The 21,392-nt window shown below is 39.8% G+C and overlaps 1 protein-coding gene across 1 annotated transcript; it reads left to right on the top strand.

Moving 5' to 3' along the window:
* Window positions 1-675: 675 nt before the first annotated feature.
* On the top strand, window positions 676-20,572 carry LOC116718150 (stereocilin). The gene is made up of 29 exons (XM_032559843.1): window positions 676-840; window positions 946-2,067; window positions 3,351-3,375; window positions 3,478-4,033; window positions 5,227-6,114; window positions 6,194-6,256; window positions 6,336-6,461; window positions 7,234-7,400; window positions 7,479-7,665; window positions 7,902-8,017; window positions 8,192-8,324; window positions 8,436-8,621; window positions 9,122-9,160; window positions 9,244-9,420; window positions 9,630-9,779; window positions 10,651-10,709; window positions 10,810-10,933; window positions 11,031-11,113; window positions 11,193-11,328; window positions 11,749-11,951; window positions 12,137-12,227; window positions 12,348-12,519; window positions 12,616-12,785; window positions 13,556-13,711; window positions 13,800-13,942; window positions 15,041-15,189; window positions 15,442-15,539; window positions 17,629-17,776; window positions 17,895-20,572. Exons 1-29 carry the CDS (start codon window positions 753-755, stop codon window positions 17,981-17,983), a joined length of 5,844 nt encoding a protein of 1,947 aa, XP_032415734.1. The 5' UTR covers window positions 676-752; the 3' UTR covers window positions 17,984-20,572.
* The last annotated feature ends 820 nt before the right edge of the window (window positions 20,573-21,392 follow it).

The following is a 21,392-nucleotide window of genomic DNA, read 5'->3' as shown; positions in this document are numbered from 1 at the left end:
CTGTAACATCATAGTACATCAGAACACCGAGAGCTAAAAAACAGTGGTTATGTGTGCAAGGCTTTTGCCTGTAAAATGTTTGTTAGAATCGACACAAAACAATGTGGAATAAATCCCACGTTGGAAGCTTAAAATAAACGTAAACCTTAGGAACTAAGCAGTCATGCATCTCATACATCTAAAATAGCGGGGTAGTCGTGGTCAGTGGTGGGAGGGGTGCCAGAAAGAGAGTGGAAGGTAGAGAAAGTCACAGCGGTAGTGAAATAGAGACCCACTCAGAAGGAGGGCAGCGCACCGTGTAATGGATACAATAAGTTTAAAAAGATGCTGGAAGACACTTAAAGAAAAAATGGATTATAACCACTGGTAAGTTAAAAATCTTTCTTTATTTCCTTACTTTCTTTTTTACATATTAATAGAAAATAATGGCATATGTTTGAAATTCATTTAGCTTTTATGATAAACACATGAATAAACTTTAGATATTCAAAGTTTTCGACTCTAATAGACTGTAGTTTGGTTTAATCACACTATGGAGACCAGGAAGCCTGCAGTGCAAGTCGTAAGGTGCAATGCAAGCCAGTCATTACGCTTTAATAATTTCTGACTGCTATAATGTTTATTCCTACTGCTTCATATATAAAAGATAAAACTCAATGAAAGTTAAACAGAGTTTTTGTTAAATCTACAGGGAAGAAAACCCTTAAAAGAAAAATGTGACACCAGTTTCGTGCTGCACAGGCTGGCATGAGATGACGATGGTGAAGAAAGGGTCAGGAATGGCCGCTTTTAAATTCACAACCATCATAGTCTGTGCTGTTTTGGTTGGACAGAGGACAGGTGAGTAAGATACCATTGTGATTACCATGCTGGTAATTTTTTGGGTCTGTGTGTTTTTCAAGGCTCAAGCTGTTTCCTTTCTTTTTTTTTTTTTTGCTGTTTTAGGAGGTGAAAAAGTGGACCACAGAGATGCTCTCCTGAAGGAGATCGTCTCAAAATGGAGTAAAGAAGCAGGTTTGAGACCCCCACCTGAAACCAACAAGGACCAGTCTTTGCCCTCTTGGGTTAGAAGCATTATGGGGGGGTTAAAAACTTTTTTTCCCAGTAAGAACCTTCCTTCATTAAACAAGCCAATAGACAGACGCCGTCTCTCTGGATTCCTGTACAACATTTCTCTGTATCTGCAAGAGATGGGTGCTGAGCTGGAGGACGTACCCGCAGAGCAAGATGAGGACCAGCTCTGGGAGAAGGTGCTGCATTTCTTTCTCCAGTCTGAAGGCAACGCAGCCCTGAACCAGTGGAACGGCCATGTACCGCCCAGACCCAGCGTTAAAGTGCAGGACTGGTTTTTGTCCCTGAGAGGAAGTCCGCACTGGGACTGGCTGCTGGGGCTCCTGCAGAGTCTCATCACTCTGTCCGAGCGTCAGCCCCAGAGGCCAATCTTGGCTTTCTTATCTCAGAACTGGAGGACGGTGAGCGCTGTGCTGGAGGCGACACTGCAGGCTGTAATCAGCGGGACTTACGGCCAGGCCAGCGCAGGCCTTCAGGGCTTCATCTGTGCTCTGAAGGGTCGTAGCGATTGCGCCTTTAGTGTTAGCTGGCTTCAGCAGCTGCTGCAGTTCCTGGAAACACGCAACTGGAAGCCAGTGGTCAGTTTGCACCCAGCAGGGGAACCTGTAGGACATGGCAAGGGCCCCAGTGCATTTGGACGCTTTAAACCCTTCAGTTTGCCCCCTGAGGCCATGTTGAGGCAGGACAGGTTTTCAGCAAATGCATCTGCGGAAAACATGATGAGCATAGAGGACGAGTTGGACTCGGTGCAGAGCTTCCTGCTGCAGGCTTTGTCTCGTTCAGGTGGCGGGGATCGAGGCGGGCAGCAGGCCCAGAAAAACCTCGCTCTCGTGCAGAGTTTGGATGGACTGAGACGAGGCCTTCTGCACAGGGTGGGCAGTTCTGTCTACGGCAGCCTGAGGGAGAAAGTGTCACGAGTTACCATGGCGATACTCGACGATGTGAGCAGCCTGGTGGAAGTGCCGCAGCCCAACTTTCAGGGCCGCTGCTCTGTGGGTGAGTATGAGAGATGAGATGATTATCTACCCAGCTGCCAGACACGTTAGGGATGACACAAAACATTCAAAGAGTCAGTCACAGTATCTAATTCTGAAAATGTTTGATGATTTAAAAACAAAAAAAAAGCAATTGCAGTTCAAAGAGCAAATGCTTCTGTTGTGGATTATTACCAAACATTTGGATGCTTCTGAGAATAACCACAAAACAATCACCCACATAATGAAATAATCTTTTTATTTTTGCTAATAATTGGTGCCACAATTATTGATCACAAACTAAAATAAATGTAGCTGAAGACTTCTTGGGGACACCCATTCAATTAGTGACAACTGTGTAGTTTATCATTAGGTAAAATTATTGTGATGAGAATTGTGATCGATCAAGATAAAAAATAAAATCTTTTAATAAATGATTAAAAGGTTTTTTAGGTATACCTAAAAAAAACAGTGTATTTGGGATTAATAAGATTTTAGTTAGTCCAATGATCGATTAATAGGAGCATGAATAAATATCAACAGACACTCATAAGTTGAAAATATGAGTAAATGCAATAACTGTGTGCTGTTTAGCAGTACTACACCACCACTCCATACACCCTGTGTAGTGAAGGTGTGTGCTTGATAATGGGTAAGTTTTATTTTAGGAACTGTGAAAAGTCACATCCATATTTCAGAAACTCCCATCAGAATCCTTACTTTTGTGATTATTGCAATTAATATGATAAACCTTTCAGTTCATATTACAATTTATTTCATTTGATGCTATCTGCATGTTGTTTGGGGCTAATGCTCAAAAAAATGCCTTCAATATTTGGATTTTGAAACTCTTCAGAGACTTTAACTGGACCTGTGTAGTTTGGTCGGGTGAGATCAAGATTTATTTTTTCATTTATTTATTTTTTGTGACATTATGTTTTGGTTTTCTCTACAAATCTTAACCAAGGGTTGCCAATAAATTGTGCACTGTGCTGAATTAAGCATCTAAGTCCTTTTTAAGAGCTTAATCAGTCTGGCTCATGTTTCATGTGACAGTGACTGACACTGCTTTAAAATCTTTATAATCATTCAGTCCAGTGAAAGCTTCTGTTGTTGGCTCAGTTAAGCTCTTTATCCATCCATTGATGTCAGTAACATTATATCTTGGGCATTGTTAGCTGAGCTGAGCTATTGCATCACTCATAGTTGTTCACTGCAGGGGGCTTCAGCTGCTTTTTCTGCCATTCATTCATTTTGATTTCGCTTCGATTTTCAAACATTTGCCTCTGATTTTTCTTTCTTAAGGCAACTTAAGGCAGCTGATCCTGTGGTAAGTATATTTCATTGTTGAGGGGCGTTTTTTTTTTTTTTTCTTTAATGTTTTCTTTGCAAAGATGTTCATACTCAAATAATTGTTTCCATGGCTTTGCAGGGGGATCAGACATAATGTGACGTGGAACGCTCAGGCTTTGGGCGCCAGCTCTCAGGGTCTCCCAAGCTCACTCCCGTTTCTCTCCTGCCCCTCCACCCAGGAGGGGAAATTACAGTCACCTCCACTGCCAGCTCAGTCATCAAAAAAGACTCTATCTTCACAGAAACCCTTCAAACAGACTCAAAGTCATAAACCCTCAGCTGCAGGTCCCAGACAGTTCACAGAGAGTAACAGGAAGCAGAAACAGATGGAGTTCTTCACCTCCACAGAAATTCTGGAGGCAGCGTGTAATGACTCCATCCCAGGCTTGACGGGTGTCTCGAACTTCACCGTCTTCCTCTACTGCAAACTGTTTGAAGGCGAGAACGGGTCGGGTAATCCTGCTGCGACTCATTTAGGGCTCGATCTGCATGCCACTTGCTCGGATGCAGCCTGGTACCTGTCTGCTGTTGAGGAGGACTTCTTCTGGGTCCATGTCTGCACTGAGTTCTTTGCCCATGAATTCAACAACACGGTGTGTGCCAACTCTTCTTTCTGGCTGCAGAAAGCACAGCAGGTAAAGAGTAAATTTTTAATGAGTGAAAACTTTTGTTTGAGAGTTTGAAAGTTGGCACAAACCTTCCTCAGGGAAACTGTGCAGGTTTAAAATTAAATTCCACCTGAAAAATGTGTAAAATTGATAATCACATTAAAATATATGAACGTGTACAGAATTTATCATTATCTACTAATTGATTAGTTTAATATCTATAGAATAATCAGTCTAAAAGATTAATTCTTCTAGTGAAAGAGCTTCTTTTATACGTACTTTATGCAAGGAATGATGATTTACTACTTGTTTATGTTGTCAAATCCCATAATAATGTATAGATTATAATGGGAAGTTGGATTTACAATAAAATGAATAACATGTAGTACAGTATTACATTTCTATTTACTCCATTAAGAACTATTCCCTCGTAATAAGACTAAAACAACACTGGATATAGAAATAACCTGAAAATACTGCTTCTTAACGAGAAAATTCAATGAACTGATCAAATGTAAAAGTTTTATCAATAATCTATAATCTCTTTGAATTTTGAGGAAATAGATTGTCTTAATATGTCTCTGAATGTGAAGCTGGATTCTGATTGTTTCTCTTTGGGTCCAAAAATAATTACTTCAGTTTTGTTTCAGCTGGAGAAAGTAATGGCACATCGATATGTTGACTTAATCTATGCATCTACTCAGCGCTTGAATGTGTTTATAGTCACTTGGTGACATCGTAAAGTAGAACTGTGTATCATCTGCATATGGTATGGTAACTAATCTACAGTAATTACTTGTTATAATTTGAGCTTGCAGGACCAGGTAGATATTAAATAAAAGGGTCCCAAGATGGAACTTTGAGGTACCCCACAAATGATTTTTTGAAAAGTTACGTATTGATACAACGAAGTCCCTGTTCATTAGGTAGACTCTGACCAGTGAAGTACGGTTCCAGGGAGTCTGACCCAGCTCTCCAGTTGCTAAATTAGAATATCATGGTCAACAGTTTCAAATGCTGCACAGAGATAAAAAAAAAATACCAGCACTGTCAGCCAATAATGACATCATCTCTATGACTTAAAAGTGTTATTTGACCTGTGTTAAAGTCATGGATTTTCAAACACTATGGTGAAAGTGAATAGATGTGTGTAAAAGGTGAGGTCTAATGTGATTGTATGCACTGGAATTGTCCACTAATCTCCATGCTTGTGTGTGCAGGCTGCAGCACTACAGGACTATCATTTCTTTAACCACACAAGCATTGATGACCTTTGTGTGCAGCTGTCAAGAGATGCAGCATTGAATCCTGAACTCAGTGAGAACTGTCTGGCTCAGCTGGGCAGCAAGTCGCTCAATGCCGAAGCTTTCAGAAACTGCTTCCTTCCTAATAACTCGGTACTGATCTCAGCTCTTTGTGGCAGAGACTCCCCTGGTTCCCAGCAATCCTTGCCAGAAGGCAGCTGGGCTGCAGCATACTGCTCCAAGATTGACAACCTCACCTTTGACGACACATTCAGAGAGCCCTGTCAATACAGAGAATGGACTGTGGAAAAGTTCACCAACTTCACACTGCTGGAGTTGTGTGGACAGACTCAGGGACTGAGAGAGCACATGTGTTTAAATGCTACGCTGTACAAGCAACTGGTAGGACTGATACCACAGTTTGCAGATGTCTGTTCAGACCTGCGGGCTCAGCAGGAAAGCAGTAAGTGCCTTCTGCAAAGGATTTTTGACATGCTTCCAGCACGCTATGAGTTTGACACCTCCCAGCTGTGCGTGGAGCCGGCCCCAATGCTGATCGACCTCATACACAAGCTGAGTGTGTGTGAGATGGACGTTGGCGAGCAAGAGGGGTTTCTGGTGGTGCTGGGCTACGTGCTACGTGTCTTGGACTTTGTGGTGGGTCTGTCCTCGGGGCTGGACGAAGGAGAACGAGAGGCGAGACAGGGTCTGGGCCAGGCCATCCTCCTGTCCAGTCTCCTTGACAACACTTCCTGGGCCAGCTTGCAACCGGAGGCCTCCACAAGCGTCCTTCACACCGTGGGGGTCTTCCTGCGCAGAGAGCAGAACACCACCGTGAAGGAGGACCTGCTGAGCTGCTTCAGTGTAAGATGCACTTGTTCAATTCTCTTTCTGTCTCCAACACTAACAACAAGTCAGTAACCTGCTTCTGCTGTGACTTCAGCCTGTCCTCTGGGACCTCATCCAGCAAAATGGAAACTCGTCCGCTCTCAGGGTTCTGTTGCAGGTACTGCGTCTTCACAGCTATAGTTGCATTTTGCAGAACTGATTGGCTCTCTTGACTTTTTGACGTTTTACTTCACTAGGAGTATCTCCAGATGCCAAAAGACAGCATTCGTTCTCTGGTGATGTCTGCAGAGAAAGAGGCTGTGAAGAGATTTATCTCCCACATGCATCAAAGTTGGGACCAGCTTCAAGTTGAAACCAGCCAGGTTAACTCCACAAGCTTGTTCATAGTTCTTAGGGTGAATTTCCACCATGCCTGCTTAGTCCACGTTAATCAAACTCCAGTTTGTTTGCCTAGAACGTCCGGTTCAGTTGGGGAGGTGTGAATGCCCAATCAATGCTGATCAAGAAAGTGAACTCTAGTTCGCCCCCAAGACCCTTGGTCTCGGTTCAGATAAAAAGTACTCTGGCGTGGTTTTAATGCATATGTGAATGCAAATGGACCAGAGATCTCTCCAAAAGCAGGAAACGGAATATAGGACAGGGCATTCTGGGTAAATTCAACCAAAACAAAGATTAGTAGGAGAAATGAGTGATCTTTTACCAGACAAAAAAGAAATCCCACAGCTACTAAAATCTGATGCCACTCCATTTTTGTTTACATTTTGTGAAGAAGGAAGTTCGCTCAGTGTCTTTGTTTTTGTTTTTGGTGTCACTCCACCTCAGACAAGGTGAAGAACTGTTTTTTCAATGAGTTTGGATCATTTGACACAGCGCAGTGTCTAAGCGAACTGCAGCAGCTGAAAATGTTATAAATGTTACAATTTTGGCCCCAATCGATCCGGGTCTATCTTAGTGTTACGTGTGAGAGAACCCTTAATGTTATGCTAAAGCAGTTTCTGTTGGTTCTCATGAGCAAAGCAAAGACAGAGTTCATTACCTATTTCATAATGTTTTGTACTTTTTTGTGGTTATTTCAGAGCTATTTAAATAAATCTACATGTGTCTTCTCTCATCTTGTTTAATTTTCCATTTCAGGCCTCTCAACAAGAGTTGCAGGCCATGGAGACAATGACAGCGGCTTTCATCCACAAGTTCCCCAGAGTGACCCCAGAGCTCTTTGTTGACCTTTCTCAGTTCATCCCCTTCATGTCTGTTTCTGACATAATGAACTTCCCAGCCTCCTTGATTGTGAACGACAGCGTGTGAGTCACCGGTAGAGTATTTAACGTTTAATTTAAAAATGATTCTCCTCCAACGATCTTTCTGTTGTTGCTCCTCAGGCTGACAGCCATTCGTGACCACAGTTCAGAGATGAAGTCGTTGCAGAAGAAGGCTTTTGTGAAACGACTGCTGCAGTCAAACATGGTGGGCGACGTGCCCACATGGCCTCCGTACTTCCTCAGCTCCATCCTCCCACTTCTGCCTTACCTACCTGTCCATCATTTTCAGCAGCTGACATCTCAACAGGTCAGAGATAAAATAAAAGCACCTCAGGTCACTGCAGTGCTGAATAGGGAGAAACACTAAATATTGAGCTGGAAAGTCTTCTATGTTGTTTCAAGAAAAACAAAACATATGGAATAATAATTAAGCCTGATGGGTTATGCAGTTACTGAATTTATATTCTGTGCCTTTGTTTACTTTGTTATTTTTAGTAAATTTTGTTTTAATTAGTTTCGACATTTCACTGATTCTCTCCTCAGCTGTCTCCTCTGGTGGAGTTGATAGGCAACAGCAGTCTGGATGGCGTGAGGGGCCGCCATGTGCTGCGGACAATTTTTAGTAAGAGAAAGAACCTAACTGGTGATGACCTGCTGAGGTGGGACTGAGATTCTTTATGTTTATTTATGTTTGGGTCACTTAAGGACTTGTAACTATGTTGTAATTACAAGCAGCATGCAGCTGATCCTTTGGAAACTCATATTTATAAGACTTGTTTGAACTTACCTTTGATTTGAAGAAAAGCAATGTAAAGAATAAAGTACTTTTCCAGATTAGGAGTTCTCGCGTGCTACTTGGATCCTGCAGAACTGGGTTTATATCTCCAGGACCCAGCTGTGTCCTCTGCTCTCTGGCAGCAGCTGTCTCAGTGCATTTCCAAGGGGCTCATCAGTTCCAGCGGCAGGGTGAGTTGCACACCACTTGGATCACTTGCAGCATAAACTAGAGTTTGTTTTTATGTGCTGTTATAAGTTGCTTGACTGACTCTGCTTAACTATGTTTCATGGACACTACAGCTGTCATCCTGGTTGATCCCAGCAGTATCAAGCAGGCTGAACATCAGCAGCGTGACATCTTCAGAGCTGTCTGCACTCAGCGGTTTGCTGCCCCAGTTAGGAGCCTCCTTCCTGCTGTCACTCACCTCACAACGACTGCTGGAAATCCTGTCACAGCCGGGTTTTCACACATTTTCACCAGCGCAGGTCAGCAGGGAGGGACACTTTTAGTTTCGCATTATTCTGCTTTGCTTTTGTGGCTTTCTTGTCTGTTTCAGCCCAGTGGGTGTGTAATAATGAGCAGAATATCTTACAAAAAAGGTTTTCAAAAGTCTTTCATTTCTTTTCCCAAAGATCCTGTGTGGAACAGAGATGCATGTTGCTTTCCACAAAAATCAAATACTGATTTTGATTGAAAAGTTAAATTTAAAATAAATCTTTTGAATAATTTTCATTTTTTCTGTTAATTTGTCATTTATGTGCAAATCTGACAGAGTCGTACCCAAAAGACCTGCATCTATAATTGCAGTGAGAGGTTTTCATTAATAAAGAAATGATGACAATTATGCATACAGCACTACACTGACGTTCATAGGTTTATGTGACATGATGTGTATATGTTGTAATACCATTACCGTTTAAAATGCGTGAATTTTCTTTGAAAGTGCTCTTTTGTTGTATAACACATTTTTCCATCCTCTTCTCAGTCATTTCAAATTTTATCCAAGATCAAAAAAGACAGTAATGTAAGTAATAATGTCCAGAACATTTGCACTGACTGTCAGCCATCTGCACTCTCAACACAGTGTCCCTCTCCTCCTCCTGCCAGCTTTCTGTGGAAAACCTGTGCAGCCTGAAGCCGTTACTCTCCGGTCTCTTCCCCGCTGCGCTCCGAGACCTCCGGTGGACTGATTTCAGTGAGGATGCCCACTGTCCGTGCTGGAGAAGGCTGCAAACTGAGCTCAAGCCTGGACACAGAGCCATGTTATTCAATGCAATGCAGGAGGTGATGCTGCTTTGTCGCCTTAGAGCATCACTTCTCACCGTCTTCTCCTTTCTTAGTTTGCTGAGGACTTCATGTCACATGCTGCATGCCACATTTGAAAGTTTCAATCTCAATACTCAGTGTTAAATGGTGAATGAATCAGATTAATTTGTACTTTCAGGAACAGCAGTAGTGTCTAATATCTATTTTTATTGGTTGTTTATTGACAGACTCTCCACAAAGACTCGAGGAACTTCTCTCAGCAGGCAAACTGTCTGCTTCCCTTTGTCCCTCTCAGAAAGCTGATACCAGCTATGAGTGGCGACACCATTTGGAGAGGCATTAGCGCATACAGAGATGTACAGTGGTCTCCACAGCAGGTACACATTCTTCTATAATCTGCTCCTGTGTGCAGCCTCGCGTTTCTGTGAAACGTCAACAGTGGGTAAAAAGGAGAATCTTCTCAGCTTGGTGTCTTGCTCCCTTTTATCGGCAACCCATTAGATATGCTTCAGATGAGCCTTTCAGGATATTAATCCTCCGTTCACATCAGCTGCCATCAGACTAATTACTTTGGATGTAGTACAATAGTGTGCTGGAGTGTGGCATAAATTAATAATGGCTGCCTTAGAGGGATTTTTATCACAGCCAAGAATGTATGAGCGCGCTTTCACCACCTGTTCTAAGCCTAACAAGACCTGAATTAATTTAATAAAGATCACCCTTTTCACTTACGCTGAAATCTACGACACACTGTCCATATTATGATCTGAATCTTTAACATGGTTAGATATTAGAGTTTATCCTAAAGCCAGTACTGCTGTATTGATATAAATTACAATGCAACCTTAATTTGTATGTTTGCTGTTAAGCAGGAATTAATCTCATTGCAAACAAAAAATATTTTTGGCCATTTTTAGCAGCAAAGTTTTGCCTGGAACAGCTGCTCTCCTGCTGATATGCTTATAAAACCACTCAGTGTTTTGTTTCCATGGAAGAAAAATATTGTTCTTGGCTTAAGAGTTGTCTGAAAAAAAGTAATAATAGTGAATCAATAATGAATCAAACTTCGTACAAGTCTGAAAAATGTAATCTTTGCTTCTAAAAAGCATTAAAAAAAGTTTTTAACTGTTTTGAATGAATACTTTAGGGTAGGGGTCAGTAACCTTTAGAACCTGTTTCAGTCATTTTCTGATAATACATAATACTGCCCCTTTAAAACGTACAATAATCTCTCATTTTTATGCACAGGCTCAATTTCTGTTCAGACAGATCTATGAATTCAAAACTATCACCATCAAGATGGTGAAGTAAGTCTGACCTTCTGTATTCCTGCTTTTGATCCTGCAGCATAACCACACCACTTAGATTTCCAGTAATAATCAACAATGTCCTCTCTGCTGCCAACAGAGACCTGGGTCATGTTGCTGCTGGAATGAGTTGTGACTTTGTGAGGCGTTTGACCAACCACACAGATTTTACTGAGCTGCTGCAGTTTTTGACTGATCTACCTGGAGGTCCAAGACCGGCTCTGGTAAGAAGCAAACCTCATCCATGCAACCATAAAATGTAGCTATTTCCGAACAAACCGTTCAGAAATAATGTTTACGCTATTTTTATTATATTTCCAGCGAAAATGCCTTGTAGATGAGCTGCGGAAACAACCTGAACTTGACCTCGGTTCTTTGAGTTCTGGGTTTGCAGCAACATTACCGTAAGTAAGCGAAGTGTTTTAGGTAAATAAAGCACATTTCTCCAGTAACTACATTTGAAACTGTTTGTTTATTTTCCAGTGTAACAATGCTAGAGAACCTGTCAAATGCGTCTGTCAGAGGAATCCTGAGCCACATTCAGCTACACTTTCTTGATTTCCTGAGACTGCCTCATTATAAGCAGACAAGTTTAGCTGGGAAGGCCTTATCTGAGCTGGTAAGGTACTACTGTAACTTCACAAATGCCTTATTTACTGCAAGATGTGAACATGGTTGCACACTGCAATATGTTTGAGGTGAGAAAGTGTGATTGGAAAGCAGATGGCGGTGTAATTTTAAACACTAATTAGTGGAATAGGAAATCACAGGTTTGTGTTAAGGTAATTGAAGTGATAAAAAGCTGCCATGACAATTCAGAGGAAATACCAACTCAGGAACAATTTTCTTAGGAAATCTAAACCAGGCTGAGTGATGGGGAGTCATAAAATATTAAAAGTAATATTTGTTAGCTCAGAAGCAGATGGAAAATGATTTGGAAGCAGTCTTCTTTTCGCTCAGCAGTTTTTACTGAAGTGGAATGATGACGTTGTGAAGTCAAGCTAATCTAGAGCATCTCTGTGTTTGTGTTGTTCCACAGGGTTCTTCTCTGGCTCAGGGGATGATTGATGGCGCCCTTCTGGATGTCCTGGGGCCTCTGTTGCCGTTTTTGGACAGAGACAGCCTGGCTCTGGTGGACAGAGGAGCGCTGGCTCTGCGGCTGGAAGAGATGAGGAGTTTCTGCCTTCCCAAAGAGGCGCTCAGAGACTTTAGTGACCTTCTCACTCAGAGAGATTTGCTTGGGTAAAACATTTTCACCTCCGCATGGATTAGCTGATTGGTTTGATGGATGTAGAGTCTAAGTTTGGCTATCTTTGACTGAAAATGCTGTCCACAGTTTACAGTTTGTGTTTCATGCATTACTTACATATAGACATTGGTTTAATAAAGCAGGGGTAATGATAACATTACATGTGGTTATTTGCCAGAAATCCATCCAAATGGCAGGTTGGGGATGTTGAGCATCTGGGAAGGTTGGTGTTTGCTCTCTCAACAAAGCAGATCAACTCCATCCCCCTGGTAAGAGTCTCAAATAAACTAATTTGTAAACTAATTCAGACTAGTTACTTCTGTTAATCTAGGAGAATAATTCAAACAAATCTTTTTCTGTAAATTTATCATCTTGCTTTTATTGAACAGACGGTATTAAACAAGACCACAGTGGAGCAGGTTCTGGTGGGTCAAAAGCGCTGGGAGAAAAGTCTGGTCGGTGGGATCTGTATTAGTCAGTGTGTGGACCAACAGTACCACAGAAAGCAGACCTGGAGTCTAATTCGAGGAATTGTCAAAGCACGAAACCGCAGAGCGAAAGGTTAAACACATCCTTCCAATCAACTGAATCTGAAGCATTTTACATGTGAACTACATTTTAATTATAACACTGGTTTCGCCTGTGTGTTTTACTTAGTGCCAGTCCCAAGCTGTGCCGACATCAGAGGAACGTTCCCGTCTGCTTGGACCCCCACCCAGCTTCGCCGCATGTCCCTAGACGAGCTGAAGGAGTGTGTGGAAGTCTTTGGTCAGGATCCGTTGCTGAGCTCTGAGCAGCGACGGTCGCTCTGGGTGAAGCTCAGGCAGGTCAGAGAAACTCAATGAGACAACACAACCCTCACAACAAAAGCAAGGCATTTTCACACAGTTCTTCCTGCGACATACAGAACATTCTGTGGTGCTTATAAGTTAATAAATTCTCATTATTTAAGAGATCTCTGGAGGCAAAAATGTGCAAACTCACATTTGTTCATTTTTGTACTTCCATTTGGGTCTACTGCCTCTAAAAACAGGCCAAGCACTAAAAATAAACTCCCTGCCATTTTTTGGCAATAAGTTCATGTTTTTTGGCGTCTCTAAAATGACCTGTTTCGAAACCCTTCCGAATGTAACGTCACAAATCAGCAGGCACTGCCCCTCACCTAGCAACCCAGGCAAAGCCCAGCCCGTTACCTAGCAACCCAAGCTGAGTTCCATGCTTTTCATCAATCTCACATTTCTGTTTTTAAAAATAGTTTTTTTTTTATTGGTCTGATGCAATATTCTAAATGCCATGTTTTAATTACCTTTAAGTGGAAAATAATCAGAATAAAGAGGAATAAATGCTTTCAAACATCCATCTGTATGTACAGTAATTGTTCTATAAATGTGTCAAAGTTCTTGAAATAAATTGGCGCTTCAGTAATATTCAAATTTTTTAAAATGGGTCTGTAATTGCACACCACTCTGTTTAGATTTTTATTTTAAAGATGAAATTAAAACCACGGTACTCCATGTTAAAGTTTGTTGCTGTAAAGGATATGAATCCGAAATGTCCTGACATATTCTGTGGATGAACTCTGCTTCGTTCGATGCAGTCCTTGAGTCCGGTCAGGGAGCTGAGAGCGGATCAGGTGCTAGCTTTGGGATCATTGTTGGCAGAGATGGGAGACAGAGAGCTTCAGGACACCAGTCTCACTGATCTGGGCGTGCTGGTACATCTGGGCTCACTGACGAACTGGACCCCTCGAAAAGTAACTTCCTCTTTCTAGATCTACAATTTGATGAAAGCTTGAATTTGCATAGTAATAATTATTGAATGCTGGTGTTCACCTTTCTCAGATGAGAGCGGTGGTTTTAAGTGTGCTGAGGAAAAGCGGACTGAAAGTGGAGCATTTATCAGTTGTTGATATGGCAACGCTTGGCCATCTGATCTGCGGTCTGAACCCCACAGAGATTAAACGCCTGAGCCCCTACAACCTCAGGTGGGTCAAATATGCAACTAAGATCTAATATTTTCTAAATGATTGAAAATCTCATAAAAACATAAATAATCAGACATTTGATAAATACATTTATTTATTTCAATCAGGTTTTTAAAAATAAAGAAAACAAATAACCTGTAGGACAAGAGAAAACATTTGCATATATAACCAATAAACAAATAAATAAGCTTACCACTCTTTTTCTTTTTGAAAAGGAGTGGGAAGAAGCGAACACTTATCTAATACTAACCCTTATCTTAATTGAATTAAATATATCACTTACCAACACAGTAATTATCAGAAATGTGTAATTAAAAACATGTTGCAGTATTCATATGCCTGTTCAATTTACTGTGCTAATGAACCTACAAAAAAGTTATATTACAGAAAAGATAAATGATTACAAACTGACTTTCATAACAGGACAAGGACTTTTTATTATTATTATTATTATTATTATTATTATTATTATTATTATTATTATTATTATTATTATTATTATTATTATCATTAATCATCATTATCATTATTATCATCATCATTATCATTATTATTATTATATTATTATTATTATTATTATTGTTATTACGTTCAATAATGACTTTTCTAAGTTACAACCAGACTTGCAGCCTCAGAATAATTACTAACTCCAGCTAATGTACCATATACGACACTTTCAAATTCAGTTATATAACCAACAAATAAAATAAAAATAAAAAACTAATGATGACAGTAATGTCACAATAATAATTTACTCGTAATTGTAACAGTAACACAAAAGAATTAAGAAAGAAACTCGTTGTCATACATGTTTGTGTCGATCCCCTACTTCCCATTGTGAGTAATATAGTTTAATATTTATCTTTAAACTTTTTGATTCTTGGGCACTGTTTTAAATCCATATTCAGTCCGTTCTATTGTTTGACTCCAGTGATACAAAATCGTTTCATAGTTGTTCATCATGTTATTAGTAGAAGGAAATATAGCAGTTTTTTGTGCAGCATGACAGAGTGAGCTGATTCTAGAAGATAAAACGAATGAACACGTCAACTGTACGACTGGTGGCATCTTAACAACACAACTCCTGTGAACCTGCAGCGTGGCCGTCCTGTTCCTGCGGGAAACGACCCTGCCCTGCACAGAGCAGCAGATGGAGGCGCTGACAAACTGCCTGGCCAGAGTGGAGGCCTTTGGTCCTGTCAGTGCTTGGGGGCCGGAGATTTTCACTGAAATCGGGACACTTGCAGGTTCAGTGGAGCACTTTATTCCTCGGGGTGCAAACTTTCTGTGCACAGACTTCTAAAATTTGTCTTAGATTCAAAGAGTGAGAAGGGTTATGGTTGAAAATGGCAGCTGTTAAGACAGACAGGTCCAATTAAAACATTCCCAGAGGGTTAAGGTTTGAGAAGGAGGAAGGAAAAGTTTTTTTGAACACTTTTTCTGTGATTTGAAATTAGAAACATTAATTACCTGACTTCAGTGTTTGTGCGTGTTTCCAGCGGGCCTGCCTGATATAGTGCTGTCAGCTCTGCTGCAAGAACAAATGGAGGGAATCACCCCTGAAGCTGTAGCGCTGATGTCTCCGAAAAAGATGGCAGTGAGTTATACTTGTTAATAAAAAGGTGTTTATGCAGATGAACCTGCAGTATCAATGCAGGCTAACAGGCAAGTTACAACACAGATGACAAGCTTTATGCACATAAGCTGCAAATGACCACAATTTATTTAAATACATATTTTTAAATTGTAATAAAGACGGAAATACATACCTCAGATTAATTTGAACAACTCCTATAATTAATATTTTAATGAATTATACAATATGTAATGAAATACTTACATTTTGATTATAATTTGATTTAATTAGATGTATATAATAATTTTAATTTTTTAGTATGTCATTAATAATTGTGTAGCCTTGGATTAATAGGCCATAGTGACAGTTTAATTTATTTCATCATAGACATGTCATGAAGAAAATATGAAACAAGTATTAATAAGTTTAACAAACAATAACAGCATGTTATAATTACTGATTTACATTTTAGTAATTTAATCTTGCATTTACTAAATAGTGGATATTTTATCAGCTAGCATTTTGAATTTTTACATTTCTCTGACAGTTACTAACTTTACAAATAAAGCTTTACAAAAACTTTTGCAGTCATTTTATTAAAATCATTATTTTCTAATTCTTTAAGCAGCAATCACATTAAGGATTTTCATGGTTTCCAAAACTGAAATGAAACATTTCTTACATTTACAAAATAATTGTAAGGCCTTCAAACTTATAAATGAAACATGCTTCCCAATACAAAACATGATCAGTTATTACAACATTAAGATTACTGCAAACCTTTTGGAATATTCTAATACTTTCAGGGATTACGTATTGAATATCTGCTTTGTTTTTGCACTGGATTTATGAAGTAGTTTTGTACAATATAAATGTAGACACAATCGTGCCACTCAGGTCCTGCTGACAGGAATAAATTTGACTTGTTTTTTGCATTTTATTGCAGTTTTCCTGCCTTTAGCCGCTTATACAGCGGTTGCAGAATTAATGAAAGACGTAGAGAGAAATATTCAATAACAGGAAAGATTTTAATGCTCTGCTGTAGATATTAAAAAAACAGTAAAAAGACTGATAATCTGAACAGATTCATTCAAAGGTAAAAAGTATGGATTGACATGAGGAGGATACTTAGTACTTTCTAGAAACATTCCTATCCTGTTTTTTTTAAATCCACTGGTGTAGCAGGCTGGTTTTTCCCATATTGCAATAGCATCAGCTCTCTGTAGATTTTCACGTTATCCATATGACTCAAAATGCTCTGATGTTTCAGAATCTAAAGTAGTTCTGCTCTGATTGCATTTCACATAAATATACATCAATATAGGGGGGTTTTCGTCTAGATGAATTCATCATACCTCATTCAAATGTGAGGAAGCTGCTTCAGAACAGAGAGAAACTCTCTCAGGACGTCTCTGCTCTCATCTGCACACATTCACAGTGAGCAAAACGCTTGGTGAATTTCTCCCAGCAACTTTGACTTGTCTTGACTTGATTATAGGACTTGTTTTGACTGGAAAAGTCCAAAAATGTCTTTCAATGAACTTGATATGCAGAACTGCAACATAAGTCAAAAGCATTCTGTTGCAACAATCAAGGCTCAAGTAAGAAATAGAAACCATTATTTGTTTTAAATTGAATTTAATAACAAAAATATTTTCAGTAAAAGGGAAAAATGTCAAATTATAATCCTGACTTTAATTTAGTTGATTTGCGACGATGTGATTTGCAATCTTCTCTTGTTAATCAGGACAACTCAGAAATGTTTAATGAATTGAAGCAGTTTAGTAACCAGCTTTCAGCCACAGAACATGTTTACTTTAGTAGCCTACTTACACTAGACAGACTGTGAACGATAACAGTGTTTTTAGTGAAGATTTAAGGCACTTTTCTTTTGCTTTAAGTGTGAAATAAATCAGACCCAGTTTCCCGATTTGCTTTTAACTCTGCTCTGATCTTTTTGCAAAAATTGAAGCAGGATTATTATGTGTTAATCAATAAAAACTGACAGATGGAGACACAATTTTCTTTTAAAAAGAGTAATGACAAGCTTTAGCCTTACAGTATAGTATTACAGCAACAGTTTGACCGTGTTTCTTGTTCTGTGCCACAGGTGGTGTTCAGTGCAGTGCAGTTATCGTGGCTGAGTGCAGAGCAGGCGTGGGCCGTCACAGAGGAGCAGTGGGCAGAGCTGGACGCCGAACAGAGGCACGCTGTTGGACTGGCTCGCTACGAGGGAGACTTCCTGATGGAGCTCAGAGGTGTGTTCTTGTTTTGTTTTCTGAGAAAACTGCAGCCAGCCTTTCTCTTGTAAAGAGTCTGTTTGTGTCAAACCGTGTGAGTTCAGTTGTGATGAATTCTGCTCCATGTTTTCTGCAGGACGAAACTCTTCTCCATCGCTCCTGAACACGGACAGCTTCGCTCTGTGCTCACTGGCTCTGTGCCTTTTGTTACAGCAGCTAATTTAAAATAATGGGGAAAAAAATTGATTCTCACATTGACTTCTCCTGGTATTATATTTGTAATGCAAATAAATATTTTCAATTACCCCCACAATTCATTGTAATGGTGTCTGAATTTACAAAGACACCAGATGTGCTTTGTACCTTCATATGATTCACTTTTATGAGATTTCTTAGCTTAATAGGATGTAAATCACTGTTCACGTTCTTGTGCAATGTTTATTGACCTTTTGTTCGAACAATAACAACAAGCGGTGACAGTGATTAATGTTTATTTGACAGAGGAACAGGCTTTCTAACATTTGTACAGCATAACCAGGGAAATAGACCTGAGAGGAGATTTTATTGCATGCAGGGAACCAAACTGGAACAGTGAGAACAGAAATGGAATCAGCAACCTATAATAGACCGTTAAACTCTCGCACACATTCAGTAATAACTCTTGTTGGCTCAGTGATTTGCTAACAGCAGCTCCTGGAGCCCGTCGTGTGAAATGCCACCCCTCGTCCTCTGTGCAAATTCAGCACATGTAATGTCTGGATTTATTTGAACTTCAAAATTTGTCCTCTGCAACACTAATTAGGTTTCTAGGTGTGTTTCTTTAACCAAAAAGATGCAACATTCATACATTTATGTTAAGATAAAAGATTAAATTCTGGGTAAAATAAAGAAGCAACTCTAGTCAACAGACAAACAGCCAGCTGGAGGCGTTAATGAGGTTAGATCTTCTGTAAAGCTTTGTGTTAATTAAACCATCTTACTTAATGAGTTTTAATACATCTAATTGTATGTTATCCAAATTCAGATCTTATTTTTACTCATTTAATGTAGTTGCAGCTACATTCAAAAGTCAATTTTCTAACGCAGTTTATGACGGTTAATAGGTAACTGACCACTTCAATGAACTTTAGTCGGTCACTCCATTCAGTTCCACCTACTGGCAGACCGCTGGAAGTGCAGAGAAACTTATTTAAAACAGCAGCTGGGAAACAGCGAGAAATACCTTGCATCTCAAACATACTGTCAGATCCTAACAGTGCAAAACATATTAGTAACATCAAGTAACAACTGAGGGCTAATAATTATGAAAAATTTAAAGTATTGATTTCATAATGAGTAGAAATTGTCAATAATCTACTAACTTAGTTTAGATTAGTTGTATAGTTAGTATCTTTTTATTTTATGTAGCTTAAGCACAGTACAGCGACACCTACAGGGAAGGTAGAAGTGAGATTTGGATGATGCTCGGGCCATGCTGAAGCTTTTAACTCAAATAGTAGGTGATTAGCAGCAGGCTCCTGCAGAATCGGGGGACAGCTTTGGAAATAAGTCGACTATTTCACACAGATCAGTTGGAGCAGGGATACATGCAGGATCCAGGACCGGAGAGGAACCTGTTTAAGGCGCTGTAGTTGTTAAAGTGAGGATGATGATGTAGCTAAAGGGGGTGAAGATGCTGCTGTAACCTAATTTGCTGGCAGAGCTCCAGGAAAATATTCGATAGCTGGAGGCTCAAAAGAACCTGTTTTAGTGTGGGAGTCTGTTTATGGTGATCTTCTAATGACAAATTGTTCTAATTAGGAACCTAATTATGTGTATATATCATTGAATTTAGTGATGTCTCCTTTTTAGAAACCTTTTCTTTAGCACCAGAGGCTATATATACGTAACATATTTTTATATCATAAAGTTAAAGAGTGGGGAAGTAAGGAGGGCTGCAAAATGGACAGACCAGGGAGTTGGGAACACAGCTACATTTTTCATTGAACTGAACAAAATGTGAAAATGACACAATCTGAGGACACTTTATGTGGTTTTAACACAATACACACTTGTCATACATATATTACAAAGTCTAAGCACATGCTGTCCACCTTAGTGAACATGGGAAAAACTCACTGAAGAAAAAGGTTAACTTTTTTGTCATTGGTCTAAAGAGACCACGGAAACACTCACTTTCTTGTGCAAGGACCATTGAAGACTCAGTTCATGACTACAGATGGTCGGTCATAGAATAAAGGAGAGGTAAAGAAGATGAATTAACGTTTAAAACATGTTCAAGCTAGTTTGGCACAAATCATCAAGTATAAGGCCAAAGATTTAATTTAGCAATAGGAGATTAAATTCCTTCACTCAAAATCCTACACCGAGACTTTTATTCTGCTTGAGCTGAAATAAATCCAGTTATGATGTTAATACACTTCAGTCACCCCCTTTCTCTTCTTGGCATTGTGTATCATTATTTAATCGATCCAACAGAGACAAGCGGAGCGATGGTGGCGAATGAAATGGATGAAATGAATTAAAAAGATGCAACACAGGTGGCCTCACCGATGGGAACCAGTTCAGAGTTGGCTGCAGGGATGACCCAGATGGTGCATATTTCAAATTAAAGTCAAGTTTAATCATACTATCAAAAAACTCTGCGACATAGAAAATCTAGCTTTGTTCTGGCATTTATCCATTTTAGAACAGGCAGCTAACTGCGCAAAAAAACCCTTCATTTTGAAGTAAAACAAACTCTGGGTTAAGATTCTATTGATGTACTTTTTGTTGGACTTTCTATAAGAGTTGCTGCCTTTTTAATGTTTTGATGCACTTTTATTACTATTTTTTTATTTGTTTAATTTATTCGCAGCTTAAAATAAACATGTCATAAATTAGTGCTTGTTTGCAGGGGTTTGATTGATTTATTAAGCAAGAACTGTTAATCACTTCAAAGAGAGGCTGCGAGCTGCAGGGGTCTCCTGACCTTGGGGATGAGCCCGGTGAGCCGATTCATAATCCTTTCATGCTGGGAACAATTTTCTCAGTCAGGATGATGCTTGTTGGCATACAGTCTGCTTACTGGTTCTTTAGTGCATGTTTTTTCCCTACGATAAATTGGCCGTCTGGCTGGCTGGCATCAGCCTGACTCACACAGCCTGCATGTCAGATGAAGCCTCTCATGTAGAATTTCAGCTCTTCTCCTGGAACCGGATCATTTGATTCAATTCACTAACTAAGCCTGCAAATGGCTCCGCACTTGCACTGCGTTCCATTTGTACCATAAAGTGGGAATTTCCAAGCGCCAACCAATGGTGGCTTTGAACATGAGTGATATGGCTCACTGACTAGGGCACCACTCCAATTGAGGGCGGCACGTGTGAGGGCTGTTTAAAGACAAAGGAAGGTGCACTCCAGTTCTACACTATTTCTAATAATCGAAAGTTCCTGAATTTGTATTTTTTCCAAAGCCACAACAAATGGCAAGACCCATTCTTTATTTAAACTGCTACTAGAATAACTCGGGTGTGACGGCGTTCCGATTTGAGCTCCAGCTTCTGAGACTAATCAAACACAGCAAAAAATATTAAACCTCTAAGGGCATAACCTGTCAAATGGGCAAAATACCAACATTTGGGTACAAAATGAT

The sequence above is a fragment of the Xiphophorus hellerii genome, chromosome 4, assembly GCF_003331165.1.
Source record: "Xiphophorus hellerii strain 12219 chromosome 4, Xiphophorus_hellerii-4.1, whole genome shotgun sequence".
Classification (NCBI taxonomy): domain Eukaryota; kingdom Metazoa; phylum Chordata; class Actinopteri; order Cyprinodontiformes; family Poeciliidae; genus Xiphophorus; species Xiphophorus hellerii.
The sequence above is the reverse complement of the archived record's forward strand: the minus strand, read 5'-3'. Positions and strand labels throughout refer to the sequence as shown.

Excerpts from the sequence above, each read along its gene's own strand:
- LOC116718150 (XM_032559843.1), top strand. The coding sequence starts at position 753 with ATGACGATGGTGAAGAAAGGGTCAGGAATGGCCGCTTTTAAATTCACA. Across the intron at positions 7,666-7,901 it reads AGCAGCTGACATCTCAACAG|CTGTCTCCTCTGGTGGAGTT; the intron begins GTCAGAGATAAA and ends TTCTCTCCTCAG. Across the intron at positions 8,018-8,191 it reads ACTGGTGATGACCTGCTGAG|ATTAGGAGTTCTCGCGTGCT; the intron begins GTGGGACTGAGA and ends GTACTTTTCCAG.